Here is a 19,574-nt window from a genome sequence, read left to right on the forward strand (position 1 = left end):
AACGAATTGCAAAAACATGTGAGCAAAAGAAAAAAAGACACAAAAGAACACATATTATATGATTTCTTTTGCTCGAAATTTAGTAATAGATTTTTTTAAAGTCTACAGTAATGGAAATCAGAAAGCAGCTGACTAGAGGTAAAAAACTGTCTGGATATCAACCATGAGGGAATTTTCTGGGGCTAGGGAAATGTTCTCTATCTTGTTTTGGATGGTGGATAAGAGACTATAAATAAATGTCTGACAAAACCCATGTAATTAAACATCTATGATATGCATTTCATTATACATTAACTATGCCTAAAAATTATGTAATTTATATATGTGATTCATATAATACACATGATTTATATGTGTGTGTGTGTATATATATATAACCTTTATGTACATATAGAAAGGTAACTTTTTAAAGAGAACACAGGATCTAACTTAAAGAAGTTTCTATTGGCCAAAGATGAGACAATCTGAACGCTGAAAACAGTGATATCTGCACATCTGTAATAAAATGAAACCTATCTAATATGTATAAGCCAAGAGTTTTGGGGCACTAATTCAGTATTCTGAAAGCAGGTAACAGAAGAACATTAATCACCTCTATTTCATAAACTATGTTTCCATTGAGTAATCTTGGACTTTCTGGGCTGCAGGATAAATGGGCACTATATTTCCACTTGCTGATTACAGTCAAATTCAATACCCTTTTCTGAGTCTTCTTTTTACTACACACATCTCCCCATGAGTCCCAACCGCCTCACCTGCCACACTTCAACCTTCCCTTTCCCTCTGGGTCCATGAAAGAGTAAAGGAGCCAGCAGGCCCAGGCAGGGGCCTGGACCACACCTGGGTCCTCTTCAGGCTCTCCTAGGGCCCTGGCTCCATGAGGGACAGATGTGGACCTGAATGTTCAGGGGTATCCAGAAGCAGAGTGACACGGGGCCTGGGGCCTCATGCCCTGCCCCTCCTCAGCCTGAGCAGAGGGGAGAAGGTCCCACCACTGATTTTTCCCTGAGCTTTACTCCTCTGTAAACTTTGTTCCTCTGCTGCTGTCTATATGTCTTCCTTCCTTCCGTTCCAAATGTATAAATATTTTGCCTTCAACTGAAGATGGATTCTTTAAAAATTCATGTTTTATCACATAATTATGAGGCATTACATTGTACATACGGATGCTAAGTAAATAAATAAGAATAAGACAAGTAGTGGTCCACAAAGTACATACTGACTTTTTAAAATTCATGCATATTTTTTCCTTTTTTATTGCGATGCCTTTCTATTAGAAATACAATTAAGAGGAATTATGTTTAGTTACCGGAATCCAATTAGTTTGACTGGTTAGGGTTTGTATTTAGAAGTTGATTCAAGGACTTAATTCCCACATGAGACAGTTAGTTTCACTCATCTTCCTATGAGAGATTCTACCCTCACCCAGGCCAGCGATGTCCCTGGGCATCAGAGTAGGAATCATTGCAAACACATAATTACAACTAGAAAATCAATGAAAAGTACAATGTTTTATTGAACATCTTCATATATGAACAAACAGTTGTTAAATTACATAAATCTTCTTGGAAGATTTCTAGAAGATTACTTATCAATGTGTTGAGAAATATCACACACGGTTATTTTGAAATTTGGGCAAAAAATAATGGTATTCGCCCCCTAAATCTGGTAATCTGTTTTGCTTTCAAATATGAATAAAAGCATTTTGTTTGAAATCATCTGCTTTGTAGCAACATGGATGCAGCTGGAAGCCATTATCCTTAGTGAATTAATGCAGTAACAGAAATCCAAATACTGCATGTTCTCACTTATAAGTGGGAGCTAAACATTGAGTACTCATGGACATAATGATGGCAACAACAGACACTGGTAACTATGAGAATGGGGAGGCAGGGGGTTAGGGGTTGAAAAAGTAACTACTGGATATTATGCTCACTACCTGGATAACGGGATCATTCATATCCCAAACCTCAGCATCACACGATATACATGTGTAACGAAAACTTCACGTGTAACGTGAATCTAAAATAAGAGTTGAAATCATTTTTAAAGTGCTCTGTTATCTTTCTTATTAGTGTCCACCCCAATTCAGTAAAAATAATCAATATGAGAATCTATATTTCTTCACAAGCATTATCAATAGATCTTATGATCAAAGATCACTTGGGAGGCATGGTGCTGAGATCCTTTCATTTGTGGTTATAATTATGTTCACAAGCTACACCTGCCAGTAGAGAATACCTGGCACCAGATTGTTTGCCAGCAAGCAGGCTATAGGTCCAATACATAAGCTTGGCCTCATGGGCATTACGCTCTTATCTGAAGCAACTGGCCTAGACACTTTTTTTTTTACAACACATACTTGAGTACTTTTTCACACATTGTCCATGTCAGGTCTTGGAGGATACTGTCAGAGGAATCTGTAAAGTTACAAAATAAAGGAGCAAAAAATGTTAAGAATTAAAACTGTCTTTTAGGCTGTCACTCTTGCTGTATTTTTTGATAATGCATCTAGTCCCCAGACATTAGCATTAGCATGTCCAGTCTCGAAGGAAACATGCCTTCCTCCTATAAGAAACCAGCTGCTTTCAAAAAGCAGCTCCAGTGTCAGAAATTTTGATCCCATAAAGAAAAATATATTATTTCAAAATACATATATTTAATTTGTACCTAGAGTATGTTACATCATAATGTTTTTATTTTTTGCAGCAAGGAGGTAATTTCTTAAACTATAAACATTTCAACATACTTAACAGCACATATGACAGAGATGAAACTATGTTTCATTGTCTACTTATATCTTCACTATAAATTCTTGTGTTTGCCAAGGTGTTTGAACTACAAACATGTTCACAATGAGCTAGGTTTAAAATCTGCTTCCATCAAACAGATTATCTTATTGAAAAATACCTCACCACACAAAGTAAGAAAAATCAGACAGCAAGGATAGTAAATCTTGAGGAAACTATTCATCTCCTAAAATATAAGTGTGTGCATAACTGAGAAATAATTAGGTTAAATTATACCGGGCTTTACTCAACACTAATATAAAATCTCATATTTTCCATGAGGGAATATACACCTACTTTATATAAAATCAGTTTTTATTCATTTACACTGTTTGAATAACATCTCAAATTGCCATTTGAAGTTTTATTTTAGCTGACTTTCACAGTTCTCACAAGTATCAAGATTTGATAATGCTACTTAATGTGGCTTTGAAGTAGCAGAATAAAGGTTTTTAAAATAAGAATAGATGCACCTCATTCTCCTGAGAGATACCATTCAAAGCAAGAAATAATACAACATGGTTAAGCAGTTCAGGTTACTCTTCCCTCACTGGGGAGATTTTCCATAAAAGAGTCTGAAGGAAAAGTAACAATGTCCACTTACAAGAAGAAAATAAAACAACAGAGAGCAGAAATTAGTGGTACTATGCACACCGGCTAAAAGAAAGCATACCTTTCTCTCTCTCCTTCGGTGATATCATATAAGCGGTTGGCACCTCCATCAGCACAGGCTCTTAAAAGAGCTTCAAATAGAAAGAACAAAATCATTTCAATACAAGAGGCACAGAGCAATATCTTTCAAATGATGATCACTAAAAAGCAGGCACTCAGACGCACACAGTCACGCTAACCTCCGTGAATCATTTCACATTCATCTGTTGACACTGCTGGTACTAAAAACGATTCTATATTGCATGTGACAAATGACAAGTTTATTTCCTTTCTGCATCTTTTATTTATTTATTTCCTTTTCTCTGAGACGGAGTCTGGCTCTGTTGCCCAGGCTGGAGTGCAGTGGTATGATCTCAGTTCACTGCAACCTCCACTTCCCGGGTTCCAGTGATTCTCCAGCCTCAGCCTCCCGAGTAGCTGGGATTACAGGCATGCGCCACCACGTCTAGCATATTTTTGTATTTTGAGTAGAGACAGGGTTTCACCATATTGGCCAGGCTGGTCTCAAACTCCTGACCTCAGGTGATCCACCCACCTTGGCCTCCCAAAGTGCTGGGATTACAGGCGTAAGCCACCATGCCCAACCTTTCCATCTTTTTTGATTAAATAAAGGAGAAGACTGTAGATGGCGCTAGCATGTCTTCAATGTTTCTTCCATGGCAGGCAACAGAAAATGGTTTGTTGTTTTGTTGTTGGAGACAGGTCTTGCACTGTCACCCAGGCTGGAGTGCAATGGCTCGATCACAGCTCACTGCAGCCTCAACCTCCTGGGCTCAGGTGATCCTCCCACGTCAGTCTCCCAGGTAGCTGGGGCTACAGACACACACCACCGTATCCTGCTAATTTTTATATTTTTTGTAGAGACAGGGTTTGCTCAGGCTGGTTTCAAACTCCTGGGCTCAAGTGATCCACCCACCTTGAACTCCCAAAGTGCTGGGATTACAGGCGTGAGCCACTGCACCTGGCAGGATATGGTTTTCATTGTGTTCTCTCCTTTTAATAATTTTTACATATACTTTTGATTTACTACATGTAGCATGGGTTTCAATTTTTATTTTGATTAAGATACTTCCTCTTAAAATAAATGATAAGCATGTTTATATTAAAATATAAGTAAATAATAATCTAGATAATATGAGCATAATATAAAAATTGTGAAGGTGGTACAAAATTAACTGAAACTTGGAAATGCTAGGGTAATCAAATAAATCCTGCTGTCTCTCCACCTTGGGCCTTGGCCTCCTCCTTTCCCATGATTTCTCCCTGCTACTGCTCTCAGATTTGACACTGCTAATCAACTACTCCCTGAAGTTTTTGCAGTCCATGGAAGGCGATTTTTGTTGCTGGTGCTACCTTTCTGATTTCTATTTTTCATAGAAATATTAGTATCTTAGCATCAGCTCAGAATGAACATTGTTAGGCATCAAACTAGCAGGTTCTTTGCAAGAGTCCTAAGATAATGTGACAGGGTCTCCACTTTAAGCATCTTCTAACCAGTACAAATAAGCCAGAAGCCGATTAATTAACGTCCATTCTCAGAATTGACCAACATAGTGAAAAACTACTTTTCTTTGAAATTAAAATTAATGGCACAGGTAAGTGGAATTGAGGGAAAGAAAACAAACAGCCACTTTCCCTTATGTATTCCTCAGGTATTTGAAATATAAAATAGTTCAGATGAGTACAGCCTCTAGAAAAAGATCAGTGATATGTGATTTGTTTTAGAAACTGTAAAATAATAGATGCTAGAAAATCACCACTTAAACAAATAAAAATCCACAATTTCCACTGTGCGAATTTCCTCTGAATTTAATCCACCCACGAGCGTAAGACGTCTTATGAAAATATTTGAAATAGGATGGAATGGTCCCAAATCTCAGCAGGGGACCTAACCACCTCCTGACATTTCACACCTGTATACCCCACCCAGCTTTAAGGCACATTTAATGAGCGTCTCTTGGTGGTAAAGACACTCCTCTTCTGTTTGGCTGCAAATGTAATGATTTCAGCTTCACTCTGGAATAACAGATTAGCTGAGTATAATACTGTAAATTGGTAGTAAATTTGATGGTATTAGTACATTGGCTTCTGATTGCCATCGGTACACTGATACTTTCAGAAAGCTGCTGTCAGTCCAATATGTTTGTGTATCTAACCTGTTTTCTCTTTCTGGCAAATTTTAAGACTTTCCCTTTATCTTTGGTTTTTCAAATTTCACCATGATGTAGCTAATTTGGAATGAAGTGTGCTTCCAAGGTTGGGCATGGAGGCCTCAGGAATGTAATCCCAGCACTTTGAGAGACTAAGGCAGGAGGAATGGTTGAGCTGAGATATTCAAGACCAGCCTGGGCAACATGGCGAAACCCTGTCTCTACAATAAATTCTTAAACATTAGCTGAGCATGGTGGCACTCACCTGTCATCAGAGCTACTTAGGAGGATCGCTTGTGCCTGGGGAGGTCCAGGCTGCAATAAGCCAAGCTGGCACCACTGCACTCCAGCCTGGGCGACAGAGTCAGACCCTGTCTGAAAAACAACAAAATGTGCTTCCTAAATCTGAGGACCCATGACTTTCTTCAGTTCTGGATAATTCTTAGCCACTTTTAATTCCATTATTTCATGTCTTCCATTCTCTCTATGCATCAATTTTCTGACACTCCATTTAAACATATTTTTAGACAGTCTCATTCTGTCCTTCACGTTTCTTAAACTGTGTCATTTCTATCACTTTTTCTTTCTGTATATGCATGTAATTTCTTCAAACCTCTCTTTCAATTATGTCTAGTCACCTGTTTAAAACATAAAAGTTTATAGTCTTACTGATTCTTTTTAAAGAAGTTCTATTTGGTTCTTTTTTCAATTCAAGGTCTTTTCTGATAATCTGTTGCTGATGTTTTCTATACCTTCTGTTATCCTTTTTTTTAAAAAAAAAAAAAAAAATCCTTTCCCTATGGATGGGATATTTAAAGAATGTCTACCTGACTATATTGTCAAAAAATAAAAGTTCCAATGTGTTTTCCACTTATCCATGATATGTAAGGCTATTTTATATGTTCTATGTTACATGAGAAATAAAGCAGAGGACAAGTGGAAAAAAACATTCCTTTTCCCTGTAGCTTACTCACCTGTAAATAAGCATATGACTTATGGAATAAGGTTATTAAGTAATTATTTAATAATTATATATAATGCCAATTATGATACAAGAACACATAAGCATTCAATAAACATGAGTCCTCTTTCTCCATTTTTGTCAGAATGAAAAAAATCTGAAAAGACTGTGTTCCTGGAAAAGAAAAGCCATATCTACTTAGAAAGTAAAAAACAAAAAATAGGAGTTTTTATAAAGACATCTAAAAGGGACGTTACAAATTACCAACACACATTTCCTTGTAAGGAGTGGCACTCAAATTCAAATTATATCACAAATATAACTTGCAGAAGATCACAGAAGACATTGCACATTCCCTAAGTATCAAAACCATCAAAAGCTAAAAGATAAGAGATCATCTCACATACAAAATATAGCACAAAACAAGTGATTAGGGAGAAAGAAACAACTCATTAATAGAAACAGATGGTAAACTGTTAGTAATTATCTGTGGAGTATATAAAACAATTCTCTGTAAACAAAACTAACAAGTGTATGGAACATTTTTATGTAATAACCGATTCACTAAAGTAATATGAAAATCTCAGAAATAGTAGTTTTTAATGGTCAAGGATTATCAAACAGAATGACTTGCCAGTTTTTCACATTACATCATTTTGCAAAGATCAGTTGAATTCAACATGTATTCCTATTATGTGCTAGGCTTTACATAAAATAAAAAGATGAACAACAAACAGATCTAGTTCTCTAGGCTCATATTATAGTGAAAAACATGAAAACAGAAGGAAATACATGCAATGCACTGTAGACTGTGGTGAGGGCTATAAGAAAGTCACCAAAATGCAACAGGAAAACAAGGAAATAAGAAATGAATTTCAGTGGATAAATGTGTAAAACTGCTAATAATAAATCCAGTTCAGCTAAGATCACTGTTACTTTTACAATAGAAAAAATGCTAATGCTGTTATTTCTAACATCCATCTTTAAATTGATATTTCTTGAGCAGTTTATAAAAAAGACAAACACCTATATCACAGGAAGTAAATCTGTCCACATCTATTCCTGCTTTAAATGGCAAAGGGAGCTAAAATAAGCATGATGATATGTATAGACTATTTTCTCAGTGCATGTAGGTTGAGAGTAGGGAGGAAAACAAGTTCCAGTCTGTCCCTAAAACCTTTTGTTTTCAATAAAGCATGACCAAAAAAATGTATTCTACCTCTCCTACATTTTATTAACCAAAAGGTTTTCACCAGTTTCAAATATTTTCTATAAACATAAATAAAACTGCATTTGAAAAATAAAATGTTTCCAACATATTGTAAACAACATTGGCATAAGTTCATGCACAGTGACGTCTGAAAAATGCGTAAACCAATATCACTGTTAGAGAAAGTGACCAATTAAAGGAACCAGAAGTAGGGGACATTCTTTAATTTTTGATAAATTGTAATGAATCTGCCTAAAAAAACTGTTCACTTCATCATCATTTAAGTTGTCCCAAGCTTTAATGAATAGAAGTTACTGCATGAGTTATCTTTTAATGTAAAAATTCCATTGGCTTACACAGCAAAATTTCTGCAGCTCTGTCACATACTATAACTTCAATGGCTGAGCAATTACTTACCATGCAACAGGCTGATAAACAGATGAAGACTAAAATATATTAAAAACTTCTACAGCAACTTTGTATTTTAGTAGAACCCGTAAGTAGGTGAAAGAAATCTTTAACTTTTTTTTTTACTTGGCATAAGTTAACATTACTGACAAATAATGAAGAGCTTCAGGCACAAGCAGAGGTTAGTTCCCTACTTCAAATAGCTCCCTATTTCTTTGGAATAAAGTTGAGTCGAAATAACTTCACTTTCCGCAAAGTAGATTATCAATTAGTTCCAATTATTAAGGTGGGAGAATAAAACAAAGTAGATTCTGCAGTTTCGGCTAAAGAACACAAGAGACAGAGGATTTCAGTGCTAGTCTAGATCAGCCACTTAGTCCTATGATGTTGAGTTAACCCTGAGCATTCTGATTTTAATGCAAAATCAAGATCATTTGGTATATCCTACCAAAATCACACACACACAGATTCAAGGACTAGAGAGAGACAACATAAATAAAACTAGAAGGAAGGTGCATGAGGAAACATCATCTCACACGCTGTTGATGAGGCTACGTTGAGGGACAGTTTGGCAGATTTATAAAAACCTTAAAAGTGTGTACCTTTTTACCCAGAAATTCTATGTAGCCTGCATAAATACTTGCCAAAAATTACAAGGAAATATGTACAAGGATATTTGCTGTGACAGTCTGTGTAATCATGAAAAACTAATAGCAAACTTATATGGCCCACAGGTGAATGTTGGTAAAATATACCATGGTCCTATTTTACTACCATCAAAAACGTTAGATCTTATATGTATTAGCATATTATCTGTTAGGAGATATAGTGTTATTTTTAAACTTTGAATAACCTTGGTCAAATCTTCCTTGCAATAGCAATTCATGGAAGGTATAGGAACATACTAAATCCAAGAAAACTAAGCATCAGGTAAAGGTCTTTATGTCAAGATTGTAAATCAAGTAATCAGCAATCAGCCTTTGTAAGATGCACCCGCACTGGAAAACGGGCCCTAGTCTGGCACCCTGAAGGAAACAAAGGGATAAAAACTAAAGAGACCCTAAAATCAATGGCTTCCCTGGCAAAGCATATCCCAAATGTGGAGTGACTGGTACATTTGAAAGCAATTACTGTGAAATGACAGACCTCACTAATTTTGTTATCAAGCTTTATGACCTGCCTCATGGCCTTAAACTTGGCATTGAGTAAAGCCTATCATGCCTTATTAGTTTGTTAATTCAAACACAAGAACACTTCTACACTTCTATATTCCATACGCCAACCTCATTAACAGGGATTATTTATGAGGAATGGGGATGGCATAACGAAAAAGACTTTTTAAAAAATTACTTACAATAATCACTGTGCTGTTAAAACTATTTCTCAGTAATATGAATTATATTGTAATTATAATTTTAAAACCAATAGTAATAATTAAAAGGAAAAATAAAGAGTTACAGACTTAAGATATAGCAAGAATGATTCCAGATCCAATCTCAGGAGAAGGAATTAGATATTTTGCCAGATTGGTCAGGATTGAGTCACAGGTGTCTACAGTTAAATTAGAGGACAGAGAAGGTCCAGAATCTTATTTAGAAGATGTTTCACTGAGTCCCGGGAGAGCTAAATAATTCCAATTACTTAAATCCTGTTTATTCCTAACCAAGTTCTTGCCCCTAGTACTCCAAAGATTCAATTAAGTCTTATGTTCCTGAAATCAATCTAATCTGTCAATATTCATAGTTTGAGCTGGGGATTCTGTCCCAAATCTGAGAAACAAAAGTAAACCACTTAATCTCCAACTTCTGGTAAGCCACCTCTAGCACCCATAAGAGTTAGCCTAGCTGCGGAAAAGAAAATATATCCCGTCTGAATGCACCTCACAAACAGTCCACTAGCAACTGCACATCAATAAGTGATAATTATTTGCTAAATATGTGAGGACGTACACAACTACACAGGTATCAGTTGGAAGTTTACTATCAGGCACTAAGGAGGATAAATGAGTTTTGTTTTGTTTTATTTGTATTGCATTAAGAACACAAGATCAGATTTAATCTCTTAAACAAGTATATAAAAAAAGGTACTGTTAACTATAGATACAATATTGTACAAAAGATCTCTAGAATTGGCTCATCTGGCATTAACTAAAACTTTACACTCATTGCAGAGCAACTCCCCATTTGCCCTTCCCCCAAGCTCCTGGTAACTTGCATTCTACCCTCTGATGACTATTTTTGATACTTCATATTAAGTAGAATCACACTGTATTTGTCTTTCTGTGACTGGCTCACTTCACTTAGCATAATGTTATCTGGGTTCATCTATGTTGTCATATATTCATTATTTTTTAAGGCTGAAAAACATTTCATTATATGTATAGTCTACATTTCTTTATGATTTATCAGTTGACAGACATTTAGGTTGTTTCCACATTCTAACTATTGTGAGTAGTTAACTCACAATGAACACGGGAGTGCGAATACCTACCTGTTAGGGATCCTGATTTCCATTCTTTGGGATTAAACACCCAGAAGTGGGATTTCAGGACCTTATGGTAATTTTATTTTTAATTTTTTTGAGGAATCTCCATACAGTTTTCAACAGTGTAAACCAACTAAGTGCACGTGTTTTTCACTCCTACCAACAGTGTCCAAGTGTTCCAATTTCTCCACATCCTCAACAATACATGCTGTCTTTTGTTTTTTGATACCAGCCATCCAACAGGTGTGAGTTGATACCTCATTGTGGTTTTGATTTGTATTTCCCTGATGATTAGTGAACTGAACATCTTTTCATGTACCTGTTGGCCATTTGTGTGTCTTCTTTAGAAAAATGTCTGTTCAAGTCCTTTAACCATTTCGGAGAGAGTAGATTTTAGATGTACTTACCAAAAAAAAAAAAAATTATATGAGATGATGAGCATGTTAAATTGCTTACCTCGAGTAATCATTATGTATATCAAAACATCATGTTGCACCTTTCAAAAGATGACATACGTGATGCCAACAATATCTAAAAATGCTCAACAATCACTAATTATTACAGAAATGCAAATTGAAACCACAACGAGATACTATCTCACATCAATCAGAATGGCTATTGTTAAAAAGTCAAAAAATAAAAAGATGCTGGCAAGACTGTGGAGAAAAGAGAATTCTTATACACTGCTGGTGGGAATGTAAATTAGTTCTGCCACTGTGGAAAGCAGTTTGGTGATTTCCCAAAGACCTTAAAACAGAATTACCATTCAACCCAGCAATCCCATTATTGGGTATATACCCAAAGGAATATAAATCATTCTGTCATAAAGACACACACACACATAAGTTCACTGCAACACTATTCACAATAGCAAAAACACGGAATCAACCTAAATGCCCATCAACAGTAGAGTGGATAAAGAAAATGTGGTATAGATATGCCATGGAATACTACACAGCCACAAAAAAGAACAAGATTATCTCTTTTGCAGCAGCATGAAGCTGGAGGCCAGTATCATAAGCAAACTAACACAGGAACAGAAAACCAAATACTGCATGCTCTCACTTATAAAAGGGTGCTAACCACTGAGAACACGCAGACGCAAAGAAGGGAACAACACATACCAAGACCTACTTGAGGGTAGAGGGTGAGAAAAAGGAGAGGATCAAAAAGACTACCTATTGAGTACTATGCTTAGTACTTGAGTGATAAAAGAGTCTGTACACTAAACCCTGTGACACAAAATTTATCAACATAACAAACCCACATATGTACCCCTGAACCTAAAAGTTTACAAAAAATCATATTGTATACCTTAAATTTATACTAAAACCTTCTCATTTTAAAATAGGGTTATTAGTTTTCTCACTATTGAGTTCTAGGAGTCCTTATGTATTTTAGAAATTAACCCTGTATCAGATACGTGGTTTGCAAATATTTTCTCCTATTCCATAGGTTGCCTTTTCACTCCATTGTTTCCTTTGCTGTGCAGAAGCTTTTACATTTGATGTAGTCCCACTTGTCTATTTCTGCTTTTGTTTCCTTTGCTTTTGATGTCATATCCATGAAATCACTGCCATGATCAATATCATGAAGTGTCCCCGCTACGTTTTGTTTTAGGTCTTTCACAGTTTCAGGTCTTACAGTTAAGTCTTTAATTCATTTTCAGTTGAAAATCTGAGTTTTTAACCAGCTCTTTGCTTTTTTTTTTTTTTTTTTTTTTTGAGACAGGGTATTACGCTGATGCTCCGGCTGGAATGCAGTGGTGCGATCATAGCTCATGGTCACCTCAAACTCTGGGGCTCAAGCAATCCTCTTACCTCAACCTTCAAGTGGTTGAAGCTATAGGCGCACCCCACCATGACTGACTAATGTTTTCAAATTTTGTAGAGACAACGTCTAACCATGTTGCCCAGGCTGGTCTCAAAATCCTGGCCTCAACTGATCCCCTCACTGTGGGCTCCCAAAGTGCCAGGATTATAGAGGCATGAGTTACCATACACCCAATCTTATCCAATTTTCGTCTCTAGGGACCATACTGATATAAAGCCATACTTTATACTTTAATCAGCCAAGATGCTCTAAACTGATACCTTCTTTCAGAAGTATTACTTGCTGAAAAGTATTTAATTTACCTACAGGTATTTTTCTGTCTGTGTTAAAACCCCAAATACAGATTGAAGCCTAATAAGAAATATACTTTATAAAAAGATTCACGGAAATTTTCACTTAATGAATTCCTAAGAATGTTTGGGTGGTCAGTTTTGATATTTCTTAAATACTTTAAAACAATAAAATGTCGATTTAGGATATTTCTACTATTTAAAAGAGAAGTTATGGTATCTCCTTGAAGATCTTCGTAAGTAGGGGGTATTAAATATATTGGTCAATGACAAAAGCAAGAGAAAGCAACACATACGAAACTATACATATAAAACATAAAAAGGTATTGATTTTACATCTATAGAACTGTAAGTACAATAAACTGGTTACAGTGGTGCTTCTGGAAAGAGAGAAGAGTTAGGACAAAGATTTATATTGCACATAACTTAAATTTTATTCAGGGGAACTTACTCTTGCAGTCTCGGCTATAAGTGGTATTGAATCCACAACCAAATCCAAGTTCAGCATGTGGCTCAATCTATGCCATCACAATCTCCTGGCCAGAGTGACCGGTTCAGAGACAGATATATGGCCCAGGCAAAGAAAACAAGAGCTAAGGAGACTTTGTAGGTTTCCTCTTCCACTGTCCTGTGACTTGTGGCACTAGACATTTGGTTCTATGATCGTGTATTACTCTGGCCCTGAGAATGAAGCCAAAACAGTGAAGGTAAGGCTAGGAGACAAGAGAAGACACTGTTTGAGTGTCTATAACTACAGCCAAAGACAGCCACTAGCCTTTCCAACTATGTGAGCTAATAAATGCTCTTTCTGGGTTCAGGCAAATTTAAGCTGGTTCTCCGTCACTTAAAACTGAAGGAGCCCTAAGTAATACAAACATTAATTTCTGCTTCAAAGACGTGAAATCCTCCTCTTTCAGTTGGAAAATTCTACTTTATTATGTCTCAAATGTATGTTGGGACAAGCACGTAAGAGGAGGTGTATATTTCTGCAGGTACTTTGCCTATTACTGGTATACATCATCATGAGCAAAGGTCTATATCAGTTCATGGACATAGTTAACAGAAACAGATTAGTATGATTTCCCTATCAAGACATTATTTCATGTGAAAAACTTGTATTCCAAGCATTTCACGGAAATATATGCTGTTCTTGAGAGATAGTAACAATTTATTTTGCTCATAGGAGTGCTGAAACGCATAATTAATTGTTGTTTAGAGAACTCTTTCAGTATTGTAGATTGAAGGTTTTATTTACAGTATATTTATGTGCAATTATCAAGAAAGTTCACATTATTTGTAATATCCTATAAATAATGAGTCTAATACTCTGAATTTTAGTCAAGTCAGTAGCACACAATTACATGAAATAAAAATCAAGTGGTATTGATATTAAGCATCTACATGTACAGAGCTGTGCTAGTCCTAATGATTTGGTTCATGCCATGTAATGAAGAGTTTTATTACCTTTTGGTAAATATTGTTGGGTAAATTCTATTACCTTTTTTCTCTAACACTTCATGTCTCCTCCTCCCCTAGTTATTCACTATGGAGAAAAAGTATGACATTTAGTCATCCTTGATCCTATTCATAAAGTCTACAATCAGATAATTCTTTAACACTGAGTGACACTAAATACCTCATTACTAAGAAATCTGAGAGAAACAACCAAACATCAAACTATCTCTGTTCATCCTAAAGTGGCACAGAAAATTTTTTCTAAAAGATGGGCAAAACTCATATTGTATAGAAACTGCAAATAGGTAAGAAGCACAGAAAAAAAATCTCGTATGTGTAAAGCGAGTACAGGCACATTTGGCCAAATATTAGTTGATAGGAACCATTAAGGTTCACGTGTACCCTCAATCACTGATTTTTTACTAAAGATTGGCCATGCTTTAGGAACAGGGTAGCAAACATGCAAGCTCAACCTATAACGAGTAAGAAAACTTACAAAAGAACCTTGATGGTGTTGCTCTAGTACCTTGGCACTATCACATTCTGGGTCTTTTTTATAGGTGGATATCTGGTGCATTATAGCATACTTAGCAGCATTCTTGGCCTCTACCAATTAGATGCCAATAGTAACCCTCAGTTGTGACAACCAAAATATCTGCAAATGTCAAATGTCACTTGGTGGGCAAAATCACTACCAGATGAAAACCAGTGCAACAAAGAGCACAACTCAAACTTCAGCAGGCTGCCCAGAGTCCCATAATACTGAGCTGTGTAGCAGACTGCTCACTGTTATTCTCTAACTTTTCCAATTTTGAAAGCAAACCCATCACCCAGAAACTACATTCTACCTGGCCACCGAAGTCAGGTAAATTAACACTGCAATTTATGTGCTCGCTAAGTTGCTTTCACATCTATCCCAGATGCACAGGTAACAACGTATTCCAATTCAGACTTATTGAATCTTCAGTAAGACTTCTCATACAATCTGGATATGTACAGATAACTGTGATACTCTGGGTAGTCTTATAACAAAATCCCACACCACCTCCATTTGTGCCTCCTATTTATTTGAGAACCTATTCCTAAATTATTATTATACTAGTGGCAACAGTCAAAGTCAGGTCCTTCTGATTACCCTCTTGGATCTGCTGGATATTTCACATCATCTCCCATGATGGTGAGAACAAGAAAACATCCGGCTGGGCATGGTGGCTCATGCCTGTAATCCCAGCACTTTGGGAGGCTGAGGCAGGCGGATCACTTGAGGCTATGAGTTCACGACCAGCCTGGCCAACATGGTGAAACCCTATCTCTGCTAAAAAAAAAAAAAAAATTAGCCAGGTGTGGTGGCACATGCCTATAATCCCAGCCACTCAGAGGCTGAGGCAGGAGAATTGATTGAATCCAGGAGGCAGAGGTTGCAGTGAGCTGAGACTGCACTACTGTACTCCAGCCTGGGCGACACAGAGAGACACTGTTTAAAACAAAAAAAGAAAGAAAAAGAAAGAAAACATCCCACACATATCATCACCATAGAGAATGAGCATCAAAAGTGACAATTTCTATTGAACCAGTTCACTTCATAACATAAAAACATCAGTAAAGTGGCAGTGTCAAAATAATGAAATGTGGCAGATATCTATGAATGAGCAAAATAATAAAATACATATAACTACCAAGAAGCATTGTAATAAAATAAATAGGTAATAATGGTGGTTGGTCCAGTCAGCAAGTTTTAAAGTAAAAATATTTAAGTAAAGCTTTTAAATTAAAATAACTCTGTTGCTGCAGCAACCATATTACATAATGAATGTATAAGAAGGTGGAGCAGCTTGGAACCGTTTCGCCTCCTTGCCTGTTTGTCACCAGAATTCCTTTCTCTCTTCATCTTTTCTAGATCAGTGATCACAGATCCAAGAACTCATACACAAGGCATATTTCAAGTGAGAGATTCATTGTTGCATATATCAAAAGTGAAAGCACATCAAAATCAGATACTTTGTTACACAAAAATGTGATACTTAACCTTTATCTTACTCTGTAGAGGTAGGAGGAAAAAAGTATCTAATCACCTTATATCTCCACCTTTCCTGGGACCTTTGATATATTTATAAAAATATCAACACAGTTTACTGAGTAGGAGTTTCTAGCAAACACATCTATTCTCTTAAAAAATGATCATTAAATCTAACAGGTGATAACAGGTTAACTGAAGAATTAGACCATAATGCCAAATAATTAGAAACTGAGAAATGATTGTATAATTTTACTACTGACTAATGCAAGAATTTCACATATTATGCTCTTAGAACTTGACTATGCTCTTTTTCTAAATAAGCACAATCAAAAGTTAATTCTTCCTTCTACTTAGGGAACAGGGGAGACTGTGAAAACTAAGAATAGAAAGAAGGGAGAGGAATTATGGATAGTGTTTCTAGAAAACAAAAACGGAAAGAAAAGAATAACTGGATTCAGGTTAAAAGCAAGAGACAATTACCCGAAAATTCATAGTGGGCCTTCTGTAGATGAAGAGCTACAATCTTGTTCGGTGAGGGGCAATTTAAGAGCAAAGTGCTTAAAGGAGGTCAAAGTGTTTAAAATGAATGCTTTACTAACTACCACATTTCTTGGTTTGTGGAACACAGAATGGTTTTTGGTATTTAGGCTATCTCAGGGCATCTTAGGAATACATTAATCTTCATCCTTAAAATATGATTGATCAAAGCATGGAAAAGCTTGTAACTTAAAATAAGTAAAAGCAGGCCAGTTGTTTTTGAGTTTACTTAGACAACAGAATAATTATACAAGATAAAGTTGAGAAGTCATCAAAAACTGATGATTTAGACCACAATGACAAAGACAGTTTAAATATAAAGGGAAGTCATAAAAGATTTTAAGTTGAAGAGTGTTATACTCTAGCTCACATGTTAAAGACCATTCTTCTATGATACTGTAAGAAAAGAAAATCACAGGCCAATAACCCTGATGAACATAAATACAAAAGTCCTCCACAGAATACTAGCAAACAAACTCAATAGCACATTAAAGGATCATTCATCATAACCAAGTAGGATTTATCCCTGGGATGCATGGATAATTCAACATACAAATTAATAAATGTGATGCATCACAATAGAATGGACAGAAATCATATGATCATCTCAACAGATACAGAAAAAACATTTGAAAAAAATCTACATCCTTTTATGACAAAAACTCACAAGTTAGGCATAGAAGGAATTTATCTCAACACAATACTGGCCATATATGAAAACCCCACAGCTAACACCATATCCAGTGGTGAAAAGTGGAAAGCTTTTCCTTTAAGGTCAGGAGCAAGACAAAGACGCCCACTCTCACAGCTTCTTTTCAACACAGTACTGCAAGTACTAGCCAGAGCAATTAGGCAAGAAAAAGAAATAAAAGACATCCAAATAGGAAATACAGAAGTAAAAATGTCTGTTTGCTGATGCCAGAGCTTATACATAGAAAACCCTAAAAACTACACTATCAAACTATTAGAACTGATAAACAAATACAGTAAAGTTGCAAGGTACAAAATCAACATGCAAAAATCCATAGCATTTCCTTATACTAGCAATGAACTATCTGAAAAACAAATCAGGAAAACAGTGCCATTTAAAATAGCATCAAACAAATAAAATACTTAAGAAATGTGATCAAGGAGGCAAAAGATCTATATGCAGAAAACTATACAACAATGATGAAGTAAGTTGTAAGTGACACAAAGAAAAAGATATCTTGTGTCCATGGACTGGAAAAATTAATAATGTTAAAATGCTCCATATGACCCAAAGTGATCTACAGAGTCTATGCAATCCCTAGCAAAATTCCAATGTCTTTTTTCACAGAAATAGAAATACAATCCTAAAACTCATAGGGAACCACAAAAGATCTTCAATAGTCAAAGCAATCTCAAGCAATAAGAACAAGGTTGGAGGCATCACTATCTGACTTCAAATCTAGTACAAAGCTATAGTAATCAAAACAATACAGTACTGGTATAAAAATGGACACAGTGACTGAAAGAACAGAATAGAGAGGCCAGAAATAAACCCACATATATATGTTCAATTGATTTTTGACAAAGGTATCATGAGCACACAATAAGAACAATCTCTTCAATAAATGGAGAAACTGAATATCCACGAGCAAAAGAATAAACGACCCTTTTCTAACTCCATATGAAAAAATAAACTCAAATGGATTAAAGAATTAAACATGTGACCTGAAACTGTAAAACTACAAGAAAAAAACATAGGGAAATGCTTCATGACATCGGGCTAGGCAAAGATTTCTTTTGCCATAAGTACAGGCAACAAAAGCAAAAATAGAAAAATGGGATTGCATCAAACTAAAAGTCTTCTGCACAGCAAAGAAAGCATCTAATAGAGGGAAAAGACAAGCCATGGACTGAGATATAATATTTGCAAACTATATATCTGATAAGAAGTCAATATTCAAAATATATGAGGAATTCAAATAACTCAATAACAAGAAAATAAATATATCAATCAAAAACAAGGAACTCCTCACATCAAGTGATCCACCCACTTTGGCCTCCCAAAGTGTTAGGATTACAGGCATGAGCCACCAAGCCCAGTCTTTTCATATGTTATTAACCCCACATTACATTTTTATCATTTTTGTTTAAATGGTCAATTATCTTCCAAAATACTTAAGTCACAAGAAAAACATTCTCCTATATTTTGCCTTATAGACACCATTCCCAGCATTGTTTTGTTTCTTTGTGTTGATTCATATTTCTCCCTGGTATCATTTTCCTCCTTCTTGAAGGACTCCTTTAACATTTCTTGGGTCTTCTAGAGATAAATTACTTTGCATTTCTGGAAAAGTTTAGTTTGTCTCCAATTTGGAAAGATATTTGCTTTGGGCATAAAATTCTGAGCTAATACTTACTTTTTACAATATTTTAAAGGTCTTACTCCATTGTCTTTTGCTTGCATGCATTCTTGCTTATGAGCAACTTGCTTTAACACAGCAATTTTGGAAAACAGTATGGAGAATTACCATATGAGCCAGCAATTCTACCTCTAGGTATATTTCCAAAAGGAATTGAAAACTGTATGTCAAAGATATCTGTACCCTCATACTCACTGCAGCATTATTCACAATAGCAAAGATGTAGAAGCAACCTAGGTGTCTGTCATCGGATGAATGGATAAAGAAAATGTGCTACATATACACAATGGAGTACTATTTAGCCTTTTAAAAGGGAGGAAATTCTGTCATTTGTAGCAACACGAATGAACCTGGAAGACGTTATGCTAAGTGAAATAA

The 19,574-nt window shown here is 35.8% G+C and overlaps 1 protein-coding gene across 6 annotated transcripts in view; it reads right to left on the minus strand.

Moving 5' to 3' along the window:
- Positions 1-19,574, minus strand: part of TPK1 (thiamin pyrophosphokinase 1) — a 404,677-nt gene that overhangs the window by 239,314 nt on the left and 145,789 nt on the right. For all 6 annotated transcript variants that reach the window (XM_017893766.1, XM_017893767.1, XM_017893762.1 and 3 more), the window contains one exon: positions 3,463-3,532. In XM_017893766.1, the coding sequence (XP_017749255.1) occupies positions 3,463-3,532 (70 nt within the window). The remainder of the gene's footprint in view (positions 1-3,462; positions 3,533-19,574) is intronic.

The sequence above is a fragment of the Rhinopithecus bieti genome, unplaced genomic scaffold (assembly GCF_001698545.2).
Source record: "Rhinopithecus bieti isolate Rb0 unplaced genomic scaffold, ASM169854v2 scaffold_23862, whole genome shotgun sequence".
In the NCBI taxonomy this organism is placed as follows: domain Eukaryota; kingdom Metazoa; phylum Chordata; class Mammalia; order Primates; family Cercopithecidae; genus Rhinopithecus; species Rhinopithecus bieti.